Source organism: Psammomys obesus, unplaced genomic scaffold (assembly GCF_907164565.1).
Source record: "Psammomys obesus unplaced genomic scaffold, mPsaObe1.curated_primary_1811, whole genome shotgun sequence".
NCBI lineage: Eukaryota > Metazoa > Chordata > Mammalia > Rodentia > Muridae > Psammomys > Psammomys obesus.
In genome coordinates, this window is record NW_026585698.1 from 3,034,761 (window position 1) to 3,051,033 (window position 16,273).

Here is a 16,273-nt window from a genome sequence, read left to right on the forward strand (position 1 = left end):
CCTTCCTTCCTTCCTTCCTTCCTTCCTTCCTTCCTTCCTTCCTTCCTTCCTTCCTTTCTTTTTGTAGTTTTATATTTTTGTCTGAGCGAGGTTGGTGGAAGTATGCAGTTGAATGAGAATGCTGGGTGTATTACCCGTAAAGACTGCACACTGGATGGAATGGTCAGCAGTTTAACAAGTATTGCAAATAGCAAAGGGTAGGTTACATGAGCCTTAGTATTAACTTACTGAAAGTTGAAACTACCATAAAAAAGAGAAAAGATTGTATTAGATAAGCGAGGGATCAGGGCATAGCTGCTAAGATTGAATACAGTTGAGAATTATAAATGCAGGTTGGCAGGGTATGCCTAATTGTTAAAGGACTTAGAGCTTCTGGGCAGGTGTTTGTGAAAGGTGAGCATTTTCCTCCTTTGTGTTTCTAGATTAATGTCTATTTTGTTTAATTATTACACTGGAGCTGGAGCGATGGCTCAGTGGTTAAGAGAACTCGCTGTTCTCAAAGAAGACCCAGTTTGGTTCCCAGGACCCACATTCCTCCATAACTGCTTGTGGCTCTAGCTCCAGGGAACTGGATACCTTCTTCTGACTCCGTGGGCACATGCACTCATGTAGGCACAAGTAGGCACACACAAATACACACACATAAAAATAAAAAGAATCCTAAAAAATAACAATTATACTTGTGTGTTTCTGTCGGTCTGTCTGTCTATATGTGGGAACCAGAGGACAGCCTGTGAGAGCTGATTCTCTCCTTCTACCATGTGGGTCTTGGGAATTGAATTAAAGTTGTCAGGCTTGGAAGCCAGTGCCTTTACCCATTGAGCCATCTTGCTGCTCCTAACAGCTATTCTTAATCTGGAGAGTCGTTTGATATAGGTAAATAGATGAATTATCTCAAGTATCTGGGAAGTTACTTAACTGTTCCAAATGGCCATGTCACACATAATGAGAAGAGGCACTTTTCAGTGGCTCAGCGCTTCCCTTCTCTTTCCTCTCTTGATTGTTACATCAAAAGCTCTTCAATGAATGACAAGCTGTGAATAATTAGTACAGAGAGCTGCCTTGCATTCATACAGCTCCACACCTTTTCAAAAGCACTTTGACATTTATCAGTGGGATCTCTACATTAGTCTTCATGAGGAAACAGAATAGATCTTGACGTCCTAATTTTAAAAGTGGCAGAGGAGAAAGGGCGCGCAAGAGAGAGGTGCCAAATATCATACAATTTAAGTGTTTGAAGCAGTGCCTCGTTTGACAGGGTGGTGTGGGTTGAGTCACCTGACCAATTTCAACTCTTTTCTAATGTGACTATTCAGAAGACACATGCTGCAGATGCTGTAAAGTTAAACAACAAACCCAAACTTTTTCACTGGCCATTGAGAATGTGGCCCCGCGAGGCTCAGAAGGCTTCAGTGAGTGACAGCAATGGAGAGGGAGGCTCTTCGTGCCATCTAGTGGCAGATGCATTTTCTTAGGGTAATCCTGAGGGAGGTTCTTCAGTGTGATTCCTCACATCACAGGTGTTGAGTGTCAGGTGATGGCAGAAGTGGAGTTTCTTGTGAAACAGAAATGTGGTGGTGGTAGGAGTTTATCTTGACTGATATTTCTGCCCCAAGAGCATTAAAATTTGAGTTTCTGGGCCTTTACTTTTAAATTTAGCTAGGGTGGATTCTGCTATTTATGATTAAGATCCTTTTTGGATACATAGGCTAGGATTCAGTTTGTATCTCAAGCAAGACCACATTAATTAATAATGAAGCTAAGATGTAAAGCCAGAATGTATTTAAAAATTTTATTATTTATTACTGTATAATATGTAATTATGCCCATGTGTGTGCATGTGGGCACACCATGTGAGGTTAGAAGGTAACCTCTGGGAGTCGTCTTCAATCATGAGGGGCTCAGGAATTGAACTCAGATAACCAGGCGTGGATACAAGCACCTTTACCCATCTCTCTCACTCGAAATTAATTTTTTAAATTATAAGTTTTATTAGATGTGCAGAATCTAATCTAATTTACAATGAAAATTATTATATAGAGCAAAAGACAGTGACTCAGCCAGAAAAGTCTCTCAGTAGGTAGAACAATAAACATAGACCATAATATTGCTAGTTGTCATAGAAATAGAATGAAGAAAATTGAGCAAGTAAAAATATTTAATCATATAGTTAAAAATCACGAGAATCATCATTATCTCCATAGAGAATAATCTTATCAGCAGAGTTATAGTAGTATACCCTATTAGATAAAGCTGTAACTCTGTTGGAAATATTTGGATGGATGCCATCAACTTTTGTAATATTGTTTTCATAGTCTCTTTATGATTGGCGGTGCCTTTATTTGGACATGTCAGTTCTTCTAATCACTGGATAGTTGCAATTAGCTATGGACTGAAACCTCGGATCCAATCTGATTCCCCCCTTTTTTTTTTCTTAAATTTAAATTTTTATAATTTATTCACTTTACATCCTCATTGTAGCCCCTTCTCTCATTTCCTCCTGTTCCCACCCTTTCAACCTTTACCCCCTATACCTCTCTTACAGTCCTCAGAAAGGGAGAGTCCTTCTCCTCTACTATCTGACCCAGTCCTATCAAGTCTCATTAGAACAGTCTTCATGCTCTTTCTCTGTGGCCTTGCAAGGGCCACCAGGGGGAAGTGATGCAGGATCATCAGTGATGCAGGGTTTCCTTTGGGGACAAATGAGAATGTTCTAGTTCACAGTGATTGATGAACAACACAACACCTGTGCAAGATACCCGTGCACCATTCACTGTGAGATGCCCAGTTTTATGCTATGCAAACTTGACCTCGATGAAAAAGTAGAAGGAGCTCATTGTTCCCATGCAGAGAAGACAGGGCACAGGACACTAGAGAAAGCTGCCGCCACATGTCATGGTTCTTCTGGAAGTCTCCTAGCCTGCAGACCCTTCTCAGCACACACTCTGTGTTCCAGTCAATCTGGGTGCTACCTCCCAACCCTCCTTCCCCTGGAATCCACTCTGTCCCTCTCCCAGCAAACAGCACTACTTGAAGCCACAGATAACCTTGATCTCACATCCCCTCGGCACACCTATGCTAATGACTTTTGCCCTCACTGTGAGCAAATGCCTGACAGGAGCAAAGGGGGAAAGGTTCATCTGGTCTTGGGTTTTGAGGCAGCTGCAGCCCATCATGAGGGAGAAAGCATGGTTGTGGCTGTCAGAGTGTGATGTGAGGCAAAGGCTTGTTCACAGGGTGCAACCAGGAAGCAGAGAAATAAGGGACAGACCCATGGACCAACACCTTCAAAGACCCACTTCCTAAAGGCTCTGCATCCACCTACACAGCAACACGATTTAGGGACCAAGTGCTCAAGACATGAGCCTGTAGGAGACATTCCACAATGTTCTTCTGCTGGCCCCACGAAGGCTCACGGCCATCCTGTAATGTTTTAACAGTCCCCAACACTGTTTAAAAGTCCAAAGTCTCTTGAAGCACAAGGCAAACTCTATAAAAAGCAAAAAGAAGCTGCACTTCCACCAGGAGGAAGTGATCATGAGCAGTCAACAGTGTCTATGTCAGAGACAGCCCCTGCTCCCCTTACTAGGTAACCCACATAGAGACTGAGCTGCCTGCCTATCTGCTGCCTCTGAGGAAGGGATCTGTGTCCTCTCCTTGCATGGTTGGTGCATCAGTCTCTGCAGCGCCCCCAACCCCCAGGCCCAGATTTGTTGGCTCTGTTGGTCTATTATGGAGCTCCTACACCTCTGGCTCCTTCTATCCTCCCACCAGTCATCCTTATGGCTTCCTGTACTCTGCCTAAAGTTTGGCTGTGAGTTTTAGCATCTGCTTCAATCCCCTCCTTGGTGGAGTCTTTCAGAGGACAGCTGTGGTAGGCTCCTATCTTATTCTGTCTCTTCAACCACTTCTGATGTCTATTATATTTGCCGTTCTGAATTAACAATCTACTTCTTTAAGATGACTGTTGTTTGATCTTTGATATAGCTGATGGCTATATCATGTCATAGGAGGTGAAAACCAAGTTCTTTTCTCCTCTGTGTGTGCATCTCCTCCTATCTGTTCTGTGTGCTGTAACCACAGAGTTTCATTTTGAGAGGACATTCTTCCTTCTCAAAGTTTCAATACCCTCCAAGAGGGTATTGAAACTTTGAGGTAGCAGTAGAGAGTGGGTCTCTTAACATTCACGCCATTGTTATTTCTCACATATGAACAAGAGACGTTCAGGCTAGAGACTTTCTAAGTAGGTGTAATATTTTAAAAAGGTTATAAAACATTCAGATTCAGCTTTTTACCCACGGAGACTCTGCAAAATCAGAGCTTTTTACCCCATCTCAACAGAACCATCAGGAAAGGCTGATTTGACATCAATTGTAAGATTAAAATTTATAATATGAGACATTAGAAAATATGAATCTGAGGTATACCCTTTGGTCTTGGTTATGAAGGATTATTGGGAGCCATTTTGTCTGTGTGCCCAAAGGGTCACTATGGAGAGAAAGGAGTTGGTAAGCTCACTGCATGTTCTTCACAGCTGATTGGTCTTTGTGCCTTTTCTTTTTTTATCTTACACACATACAATTTGCATCAAGATCAGTTTCAAATTGAAATTATGATTGAATGACAGACCCATATTCTCTGTTAGTGAGCTTTAGGTTCACAGAACAAGTGAAGCTTTGGAAGTGAAAAGGAAAACAAGAAAGAAAGGAAACAAGAAAGAAAGAAAATTTTGATGCAAACTATTAAAGTCTAGACTAGCCTCCAACTTACTACATCACCAAGGCTAGCCTTGCATTCCTGATGCTCCTGTTTCTACCCCCCAATTGCTGGGACTCTGTGTGTGAGCCACTGTGTCTGACTCAGACAGAGTTTTCCATGAAAATGCTAAACATTACTCTAAATTTGAAAGGTTCTAAGTGTCAGACCAAAATAAAGTGGAATAAACCCGTGAAAGACTCTCCAGTTAGCTGTGATTACACTCAGATCATCCAGGGTCTATAATAACAGGAGTCCTTGGGTTACTAGAATAGAGCCTTCTATGTTCTTAGCCTTTCTCTATGCTCATACATTATTGTGGGATATATTTTTATTGTGTTTGTCTTTGTAACACTAGAGACTTTTGCGGAGATGTAAACATTCATTCTCCTTACCTAATGCTCACAGTCTACGGTGGTGACCCCAAGGAAGGAACTAGTGTCTCTGATTCCCTTTACCCCCTTTTCTCACAATAAAAATCTTCGTTGCCTTCTTTTTTGACCAATACTTTTGTCCTGTCCTTTTTTCTTATGTTTGGCATTTACCCAGTTCAGTAAATACCAGTTTCAGCCATCCTGGGAGAGAGGCATTTGAGAGTGAAGGTCACTGTTGATAGTTCACTGGCTAGGAAGAGTTGAACCTCTGCAATGATGTGGCTGATAACAGGAGTTTCATGGTGGGCTGACACAGGAGATCCTGCTGTAGCACCGCAGTTAAGAACATGTTTTAGAAGTTTCATGGGATTAGCTCTGAGTTGGACATAATACATCTTCACACAAAAAGAGACAAAGCATTAGCATGTTATGGAGAATACCTTTGGCCTTTAAGAGCTCTGTGAGCATCTAATACTCTTCTCTGGGGAGCAGAGTTGTTTTCCTAGTAGTTTTTCTGTAGTTTTTGTGTTTACATGATAAATTTTATACAGAAAAAAAATTATGTGACTTTCTAAGGACTTCATAGAAAGTTAGAGAACTGGCTAGGTAAGCTGGCAGTTGAATTTTGCAATAGTTTTCACTATTGCAAAACTTGAGGGGAGAACAAAAGAATAACCGGTTTTGGGATTACAATGGGAGAATTTGGAGATGGTTTAATTAATTTCAATTCCTCAATTTTTTTAGGTTAGCTAATAATGGTCTTGGAAGTATATTGAGGGGTCTTCCTGCTTCTCTACCCTGTACATGTGTGCTCATTCATCACTAGCATTTAAAGAAAGATTTATTTACATTTTGAAAATTATTTAGTTCTACAAGATTGTGAGGGAATGTTTATGTAACAGAAGTTGCCTGTACAGAGAAACACTTAAAGAAATGCTCAATGTCCTTAGCCATCAGGGAGATGCAAATCAAAACGACCCTGAGATTTCATCTTACACCCATCAGAATGGCTACGATCAAAAACTCAAGTGACAACACATGTTGGAGAGGATGTGCAGAAAGAGGAACTCTCCTCCATTGCTGGTGGGAATGCAAAGTTGTACAACCACTTTGGAAATCAATCTGGCGCTTTCTCAGACAATTAGGAAGAGTGCTTCCTCAAGATCCAGATACACCTCTTCTAGGAATATATCCAAAATATGCTCAAGTACACAACAAGGACATTTGCTCAACCATGTTTATAGCAGCTTTATTCGTAATAGCCAGAACCTGGAAACAACCCAGATGTCCCTTTACAGAGGAATGGATATAGAAACTATGGTTCATTTACACAATGGAATACTACTCAGCAATCAAAAACAAGGAAATCATGAAATTTGCAGGCGAATGGTGGGATCTAGAAAAGATCATCCTGAGTGAGGTACCCCAGAAGCAGAAAGACACACACAGTATATACTCACTTATAAGTGGATACTAGACATATAATATAGGGTAAACATACTAAAATCTGTACACCTAAAGAAGCTAAACAAGAAGGAGGCCCTGGGGTAAGATGATCAATCCTCACTTAGAAAGACAAATGGGACGGACATTGGAAGAAGGAGAAAAGAAGAAACAGGACAGGAGCCTACCATAGAGGGCCTCTGAAAGACTCTACCTAGCAGTATATCAAAACAGATACTGAGACTCATAACCAAACTTTGGGCAGAGTGCAGGGAGTCATATGAAAGAAGAGGAGTTAGTAAGACCTGAAGAGGACAGGAGCTCCACAAGGACCAAATATATCTGGGCACAGGGATCTTTTGTGAGACTGTATCTCCAACCAAGGACCAAGCATAGCTATAACCTAGAACCCCTGCTCATATGTAGCCCATGGTAGCTCAATATCCAAGTGGGTACCCTACTAAGGGGAACAGGGACTGTCTCTGATGTGAACTCAGTGGCTGGCTCTTTAACCCCCTCCCCCCTCCCGAGGGAGGAGCGGCCTTGCTAGGCCACAGAGAAGGACATTGCAGTCAGTTCTGATGAGACCTGATAAGCTGGGGTCAGATGGAAGGGGAGGAGGACCTCCCCTCTTAGTGGACTTAGGGGCATGGGAGGAGCTGAGGGAGGGAGGATAGTATTGGGAGGGAATGAGTGCGGGGGGGGGGTACAGCTGGGATGCAAATTGAATAAAATGTAATTAATGTAAAAAAATAAAAAAATTTAATTAAAAAAAAAAAGCTGCCTGTAGCGTCTATAGATTTCTTGGAGCTGGAGTTAGAGCTGTGAACCACACCCTAACCTGGGTGCTAAGAACCTAATTTGAGGTCTGCAAGGGCAGTGTACCCGAAAATGTTGAGTCATCTCTCCAGCTTCTCGTCGTTTGTTTTGTTGCAGTTCTGTGCACTAGAGACCTCCACCAGCACTCTTTATCAACCTTTTAATAATTTTAAGTTTCCCCTGTCCCTAAGCACAAAAAGAAGCTAGTGACAATGTAGACCTTGCCTTTCTACTTCTTCCTGCTAGGAGTTGTTTCCTGTGAAGAACAGTTAGTGCAGTGATACTTACACACACACACACACACACACACACACACACACACACCCACCATTCTTATTTCTCTTACATCCTGTGCTAATCAATCTTTAATGTCTTGCTTTTGACTACTAAACATTTGTGCCTATTTTTAACCAATCAAAAATAATCTTGGCAAAGAGCCTTACTAAAACCTTAATATAGATGTAATTATGCTTTAATAATTTATATTATATTAATGTCAGAAAATCTTTTTATGTGCTTATTGGCTATTTGTATTTCTTCTTTTGAGAAGTGCTTGTTTATGGCCTTTGCCTATTTAAAAGCTGGGTTAGAGCTGGAGCGTTAGTTACACAGTGAAGAGCATTTGTTGTTCTTGAAGAGCACCTGGGTTCAGTCCCAGTACCCACATGGTGGCTCACAACTGTCTGTTCCTCCAGTCTCAGGGAATATGGTGCCCTCTCTGTCAACATGGGCACCAAGCACGCAAAGATGCAAAACACTCATTGAGAGAAAAATAAAGAAATACATTTAAAAACTCGTTTTTCTTTCCATTAGCAACTTATAAGCTTTAAACTAGATCGTAGATTTTTTCATTTAATTAAATTACAATATTTATTTAATAACACCTATGTGGTAAACACTGACTTCTGGTCCTACATCTAAAACAGGAATCTGGTTATCAGAGGCTTGCAAATTACCAGGAGTTTTCCTACAGATTGTCTGAAAAGTCAGGGTCACTGAATTTATTTTCCCACCTGAGCATCACCTGAGAGGATGGACTTGGAAGCTTTGGTAGCAGTCTTGACGTGTGTGTCAGATTCTTGGCAGACTTGCCTTTGTTTACAGCCGCACACTGTCAGAACTGAAGGATGGAAGTGAAATGTTGGCATATTTGATTATCGGGTCCATCAATGGGACACCATATTTAGAAAGGACACGTTGTAGTGATGAGGGCACAGTGCTTGGAGTTCAGCCTTTGAGAGCTGGGATCATATTCTCTCAGCTCATTGTTTGTTTGACAAGAAAACCCCCGCTGTTTACTCTTGGTGAATTGGTGTTTCCCCAGAAGTGTAAGAAATGCAGGTGTCTGCAGGTCAAAGGGTCCACAGAGATCACTGTAATTATTTCTGTTTTTACTTACACTTCATTTCTTGGCAAATAGCGCTGCCTTAGTACCACTTCACCCCTATGACGGAAGGGATGTGACTGCTCAGGTACATGATTTGAAAGTTTCTTCTCTCGTTCTACAGGTTGTCTTTTCATCTTCTCTTTTAAATTGAAGATTTATTTATTTTTATTTTATATGTTTGAATTTGTTTACCTGATTCATGTATGTGTGCAGTGTGTGTGCCTGGTTCCCTTGGAGGCACAAAAGGGTGTCAGGTCCCCTGAAACTGGAGTTAGAAGACAGTTGTGAGCCACCATGTGGATTCTGGGACACTGCAAACTTGAGTCCTTTGCAAGGGCCTGTGCATGCTCTTAACTGCTAAGCCATCTCCCTAGTCCTTCTTCTCAATGTTCTCATTTAAAGTCCAGGAATTTATGACTGATGAGATGGCTCAGTGGTTAAGAGCATGCACAATACCTGCAGAGGGCCCGAGCTTTTATCCCAGCATCCCTCTGGGGCAGCTCACAACCACCTGTAACTAACACCTGCGGCCTCTTCAGACAGCCTTATGCACTCATATGCACACACGCAATAAAAAATACATTTTAAAAATAAAGTTCAGAGCCAGGCAGTGGTAGCTTGCATGCCTTTAAGCCCAGCACTTGGGAAGCAGAGGAAAGTGGAACTCTTTGAGTTCAAGTCCAGCCTGGTCTACAAAACTAGTTCCAGGACAGACAGGGCTACACAGTGAAACTCTGTCTCAAAAATCTTAAAAAAATAAAAGGTTCAGCCTTGCCAGGCCACAGAGGAAGAGGATCCAGGCAGTCCTGATGAGACTTGGTAAGCTATGGGCAGATGGCAGAGGAGAACTAACCCTTTCAGTGGACTAGGGAAAGGGGATGGGGGAAAAAGGGAGGGAGGGAGAAGTTGAGGGAGAGGACTTCAATCAGGATATATAATGAATAAATTATAAAAAATAGATAAAATAAAAAAATCTATAGACCATGAAACTTATATTGAAATATCAATAACTTTAAAAAAAATAAAAGAAGTGCTAACTCTTAATTCTGGCTTCAGCCCAGTTTTAGCTATATACTTTGGTTAGAGAGCCTAATATCTAAGGCTGTCTCTCTAATGTATACTAAAAATAAATAAAGTTCAGAATCTAGACATTTGCCTAGTTAGACTTATAAACACTGAACTTAACAGATTTCTGTTGCCTCTAAGTCTCCCTCCTATTGAACTTTATATGGAAAGTGTGAAGAGTTTGAGCCGCTGGTTTTTGTTTTTCATAGCTGTTAAAATACCTTCATAAGCATCATCCTTTAGACTTTCATATGTTGTATAAAACTGTATAGAATTCATTGACCGACTGAGCTGTTGTGAATCTGTAAATGAGACCAAAATGTGGGTTGTTTTTTTTCATAAAACGACTTCTATTGGGTGCTGCTGTGAAATGAAAGCAGCCAGCCTCTAACTGTGAAGGCCTTGTATGGCCAGTACTCACACTACATTCATAAACACGTGCCAGTCCTGTGACTCCCAGCTTTACTAAATACTGTTGTGCTCTCTGACTTGATCACAGCAAACTGATTTAGGTTTTAATAGAATTGGTGTAAAATGATAGCTCATCAATAAACTAATATTTGTGTTTGATTTCAGAAAAAAAAATAAAGTTCAGAAATTGTCTTAGATAGGGTTTTACTGCTGTGAAGAAACTCCATGACCACAGCAAATCTGATGAAAGAGAACATTTACTTAGGGCTGGCTTACAGTTCAGAGTTTAGTCTACTCTCAGCATGGTGGGAAGCATGGCAGACATGGTACTGGAGAAGGAGCTGAGAATTGTTAAAGTTATTTTTACTAAACAGTGTTTGTTTCTGTTTCTTGCTTAACCCAGCTATCAGCTGACAAGAACTGAGCAGTTATTACTCTATTCTTAACCATCTGAGTTAATTTATCTTCTTTCCAGTTTACATCCCAGAGATACTTGCACTTTGTAGCTTTCTTGATCCAGCTCCTCTCCTGATTTCACTTCAGCTCTTTGGGGATGAATCCCCCTTCTTCCTCCTCTAACTTCTAGGCCCCTGTCTGGCAAGAAGTCCAACCCTATTCTCTCCCCTGCTCAGCAATTGGCTGTAAGCTGCTTCATTGGCATAGCAGGGGACAGTTGGGGAGCAGTGTTTACACAACACTGAGACAGGAGATTCTCAGAGGAAGGATTGTAACCAGATATGGGGGGGAGGGGTCATTTAGAAATTAGCATTTGAATTACACAATGACTTTATGCCCACAGAGAGTTTGTTTTTTGTTTTGTTTTGTTTTGTTTTGTTTTGTTTTGAGATAAGGTTTCTCTGTGTAGCCTTGGCTGTCCTGGAACTCACTTTGTAGACCAGGCTGGCCCTGAATTCAGAGATCCGCCCGCCTCTGCCTCCCAAGTGCTGGGATTAAAGGTGTGCCACCACCACCTGGCTCTGCTATTTTTATTACACCAAGGAAAGTAAGCCAATCTGGCTTCAGAGTCTGCACTGCTTATTGCTGTGACCCCTGATCATCTGTCCCTTGTATACAGAAAGTAACTGGTAAACACAAATAACAAATTGCAGAAAGTTCTGTAAGACAGTGTTCCTTGAAAAGCAGCTCAAGACCCATTGTATTTCCGATTTATAATTTACACAGTGATTATGTTTTTGTATGACATGAAATCTCTGTGTGTGTGTACACACACACACACACACACACACACACACACACACATATATATACAAATAAACATTTGTGTATACATACACATGAAACAAAAATTCAGGGATAGATTTCTATATAGGTAAATAAGAACTGAATAGTTGGTGTTTTATAAGATTAGTATGGCGAATTAAACAGCTTTACTTTATGTCATTTAATATGCTGGGTTATTATTTAAAGAATTTATTGTGTTAGTTAATTAACTGATTTATTTAGTGTGTGTATGGCAGGGCATGTGTGTGAGGTCAGAGGACAATTCTGGGGAGTCATTTCTCTTCTACTGTGTGGACCCTGGGCCAGCAGCCTTGGTGGCAAACACCTTTTCCCACTGAGCCGTCTCCCCAGCCCCACTGTAGACTAAAGAAATAGACATGTATTACTCTAACAATGACATAAGTTTATACTCTGAAACTTGAACAGCAGGTGTAGTCATTCTCTATGAATTTGGTTACTGGAGATGGGATGGAGGAGGCCAGCTTTCCCTTTTAGACTCTATATTGGTATCTTTAAAAGCAATGAGCACATGATACTTTTATAATAAAATATATTTTAAATGAAAAGAACTTAAAATAGGAGAGATGGTATCTCTCTGACAATTATGTACCTGTAATATTATTTTTTGTGACTGAACTTTAGAATATATGTTATTCAATACGTTGTACAGAGTAAATGGGCTATGTTAAGCTGTTACATGAGAGAGACTATCATATTCCAGGCTATCATAGTCTGTGTAGCCTGGGGTGACCTTGTACTTCAGATGTGATTATAAGTGTGCCCTTCCGTGCCTGGTTTGTGGGTGCTGGAGATTGAATCCAGGGCTTCACATACCTTAGGCAAATACTCCACCTGCTGAATTTCATCCCCAGTCCGTTAACTTTAAAGCAGTGGCTCTCAGCCTGTGGGTTGTGACTCCTTTGGGGCTCAAAGGGCTCTTCCACAGGTGTCATACATCAGATATTCTGCATATCAGACATTTATGTTATTATTTATAACAGTGGAAAAATTAGTTATGAAGTAGCAATGAAAATATTTTTATGGCTGAGTCACCACAACATGAAGAAATGTATAAAAGGGCCACAGCGTTAGGAAGGTTGGGAACCCCTGCATTAAAGGGTACTTCTGTTCTCTACTGAGTTAGAAAGAAACTCAGTGGAGACTTTCTTCACTTTTATGAACGTGAACTTTTAAGACTGACTGAAATCTTAGTTGTGAATCATTTCACGGCAATGGAGAAGAAGCAACTTTAGCAGCAGACAGCAGTTTTTACTGGCTGTTGCTCCTCAGTTGATACTAAGTTTCTCCCTGGGAAAAGGGCATCACGCTTCTTTGAACCTCAGAAAGCTCATCAAAAACCAACGCTGATTCGAAGCCATATTCTTTATTAAGATGCATTGCTCTAAGTATCACATGGAAGTTTAATGTTAGGGTTATTCGTGGAATAGCCTTGCGATTAGGTTGGCTGGTTAATGCTGAAGTCGACGCAGTTGAAACTTAAATATTAACTTCTTTGTGGCCGTGTTTTTCAGGCACAGCTCTGAAGGTATCAGCTGAGAGATTTACAGACGACCCCTGTTACCTCCCGAAAAGGGAGGCTGTGGTTCAAGCCGCCCGCGCATTGCTGGCCGCGGTTACAAGACTCCTTATCCTGGCGGACATGATTGATGTCGTGTGTCTCTTGCAGCACGTGTCATCTGTAAGTAGAGGGCGGCCTAGTTTGCTTTGGCATTGTTTTCGCTTTTAATTCCAACCCTGAAGCGAGCATCAATCCCGGCGCTCCCCGCCTCATCTTTATCAGAAGCTAACCAGATACAGTTGTGAACTGGTGTATACCTCCAAGGATGAAGCCAGAGCATCAGGGGCCTTACAGATGAGGAAATGGCAAGGGGATTGTTGACTGTCCCAATTAGTACGGCCTGAACCACAACATTTATTTTATTTTCCGTGTGTGAGTGAGTGTGGAGGACAGTATTCGGTGTCTTTTTTGATTGCTTTCCACTGTATCTGCAGAGGCAGGGGCGCCACCTGGAGCAGTGGCTCTCTGCTTGCTAGTGCTGCGACCGCCCAATAGTTTCTCATGTTGGGGTGGTCCCCCAAACATAAAATCATTCTTGTTGCTACTTTATAACTATAACTTTGACACTGTTATGAATCGTAATGTAAACTTTGTTTTGGAGATAGAGGTTTGCCAAAGGGGTTGCAACCTATAGATGGAGAATTGCTGACCTTAAGATGTTTGGAGACTTGCCTTCATTGGTGAGTAGACACCACTGTTTTCTTTCTGTGGTGCTAGGTGGTCAAACCCATGGCTGCGCATCTGCAGGGCAAACGTTCTTTGTTGGGACCATATCCTCACCATGTCAGCTTTCTCTTTAATTTAAAATGTTTATCAAAATAATATTTCATACAATGTGTTTTAATTAGTCTCCCCTCTCCCTCCCAGATCCTCCTTATCTCCCCACCCTTAAAAACAGTACGAAACAACAAAAAGTAACAAAGAAAAAGCATAGCACACACACACACACAGACACATACACACAAACAAACAAAACACATAAAACCACAGAATTAGAAACTGCCATAGAAGCAAAAGACTGGTGAGATGAAAATGCCTAACAAAGCAATATGAGACAAAAAATCTAAAGGAAAAATTGAGTTCTTTTCGTGTTGGTCATTTACTGCTGGGCAAAGGGTCTGCCATTAAGAGTGCTCTGTACACCCAGGTGAAATCCCACTGGAGAAAATCAGCTTTTCCTTTGTACGCAGTTGTAACTTGGAGGGAGGTTCTTCTCATGACCACCTCCCCTTTTCAGTGCTGGAATCCCTCTAGCTTGGTCCTGTGCAGGCCCTGCGCATGCTGCCACAGCGTCTGTGAGTCCATATGTGTGTCAGTCCTGTTGTGTCTGGAAGACACCGTTTCCGAGGTGTCCTCCGTCCCCTCTGACTCTTACAGTCTTCTGTCTCCTTTTCTACAGAGTTCCTTGAGCCAGGAGGGAGGGGGTTTGACGAAGTCATCCATTTAGGGCTGAGTGTTCCAAAGTCTCACAGTCTCTGACTAATGTCTGACTGTGGATCTCTGTATTTGTTCCCAGCATGCAGAAGCTGCTCTGCTGATGGCCCAGCAAGACACTGAGCTCTGCGTAATAGCAGAGTGTTGTTAGGAGCCATTTTATCGCCACATTTCATTAGCAGAACAATAACATTTGGTTTTATCCTAGGTCCGTGGCCTATCTAGTCAGGTTCTGAGTCCCATGAGCAGTGTTAGGTCTGGGTTCTGTCTCATGAAATGGCCTAAAATCCAATCAGAAAATGGTTGGTTACTGCCACAATGCTGTGTCACTATTGTACCCGTGTGTCATGTAGGCAGGTCACCATTGTAGATTGTAGGTTTTGTAGCTGGGTTGGTGTTTACCTTTCTCCTCTGGTGGCGTGCAGAGTACATTCCAGCACCACGAACATTAGTCAGTAGGGGTGAAGGCTCTAGTTAGGCACCAGCTCAACCCCTGTGTTCCATTATATACGTGTGTGTTGCCTTCAGTTTGTGGAGAGCAACCAATAGCCTTGGAAATAGCCTTAGTTATTTGGGTGGGGGAGTAATGGTTCCCCCCTGGAGCCCTTTTGGCCAAAACCTCAATTATATGTAAGCCATTTCTGGCACTGGAGCTTTTACTTGGTGGCAGAAGATGTTTAGGGGGCTTTGTCTCCTCTATTATTTGGTGACTTAATTGAGGATAAACAGTGAATGTTTACAGTTAGTCTGCGATGTATGCAGCAATCTATTATGAAAATGTACAAATGCACTTAATACAAGTAAAAATATATGTTTATCTAGGAGAAAATCCAACTAGAGAACCTCCTTGCTTTACTTTCCAGATAAATAAATTTGAAATAGTTCAGTAGAAAGGAAAGCCTTTCTCTATTTCATTATTTCATTTGACATTGTAATAAACAGTCCAGAGGCAAAGGTAACAAAGAACTTCTTGGAATCTGCAGATTCCCTGCTTTACATAGGACACTTCTCTCTGTAGGTACATCTGTATTTCCATAAAGGCTCCTGGTGCTAATGTTCAGCTAGATCTTTCTTTGGATCTTTAAAAAAATTAAAAATGTAATTTAATTTATATATTTATTTATTACAATTTATTCACTTTGTATGCCCGATGCAGCTCCCTTCCTCACCTCCTCCCACTCCACTTTTCCTCCCTCTTCTTCTCCCATGCCCTTTCCCTGGTTCACTGATAGGGGAGATCCTCCTCCCCTTCTATCTGACCCTAGCTTATCAGGTCTCATCAGGGCTGGCTGGCTGCATTGTCTTCCTCTGTGGCCTGTCTTATCAGAGACAGTCCCTGTTCTCCTTACTAGGTACCCACTTGGAGACTGAGCTTAGGTATATATTTTTAAAAGCTATTGTCGCTGAAATTTCTTTCTCATCAAGTTTTTATTGATATACAGAAAGGGCAGTATTTTTTTTAAACATCGTTTTTGTATCTTTCTGCTTTGCTCAAAGGATACATCAGGTTTAAGAGTTTTGTGGTAATGTGTTTACGGTCTGTAATACATGGGATGGAGTCATCTTCAGTGTGGCTGAGGTTGGTCTGAATTCTTGATGTTTCTGCCTCAGCCTCCTGTGTATTCAGATAGTTTGATTAATTCCTTCTCTGTTTGGATCTCCTCCCTCCCTCCCTCTCTCCATCTCTCCCTCTCCTTCTCTTCCTTTAAAATATCTATCTATCTATCTATCTATCTATCTATCTATCTATCTATCTATCTATCT

The 16,273-nt window shown here is 41.4% G+C and overlaps 1 protein-coding gene across 1 annotated transcript in view; it reads left to right on the forward strand.

Annotated features, from left to right (window-relative positions):
- Ctnna3 (catenin alpha 3) overlaps positions 1-16,273 on the forward strand; it is a 1,637,506-nt gene that overhangs the window by 39,034 nt on the left and 1,582,199 nt on the right. The window contains exon 3 of the mRNA XM_055598913.1: positions 13,029-13,195. Within this exon, the coding sequence (XP_055454888.1) occupies positions 13,029-13,195 (167 nt within the window). The remainder of the gene's footprint in view (positions 1-13,028; positions 13,196-16,273) is intronic.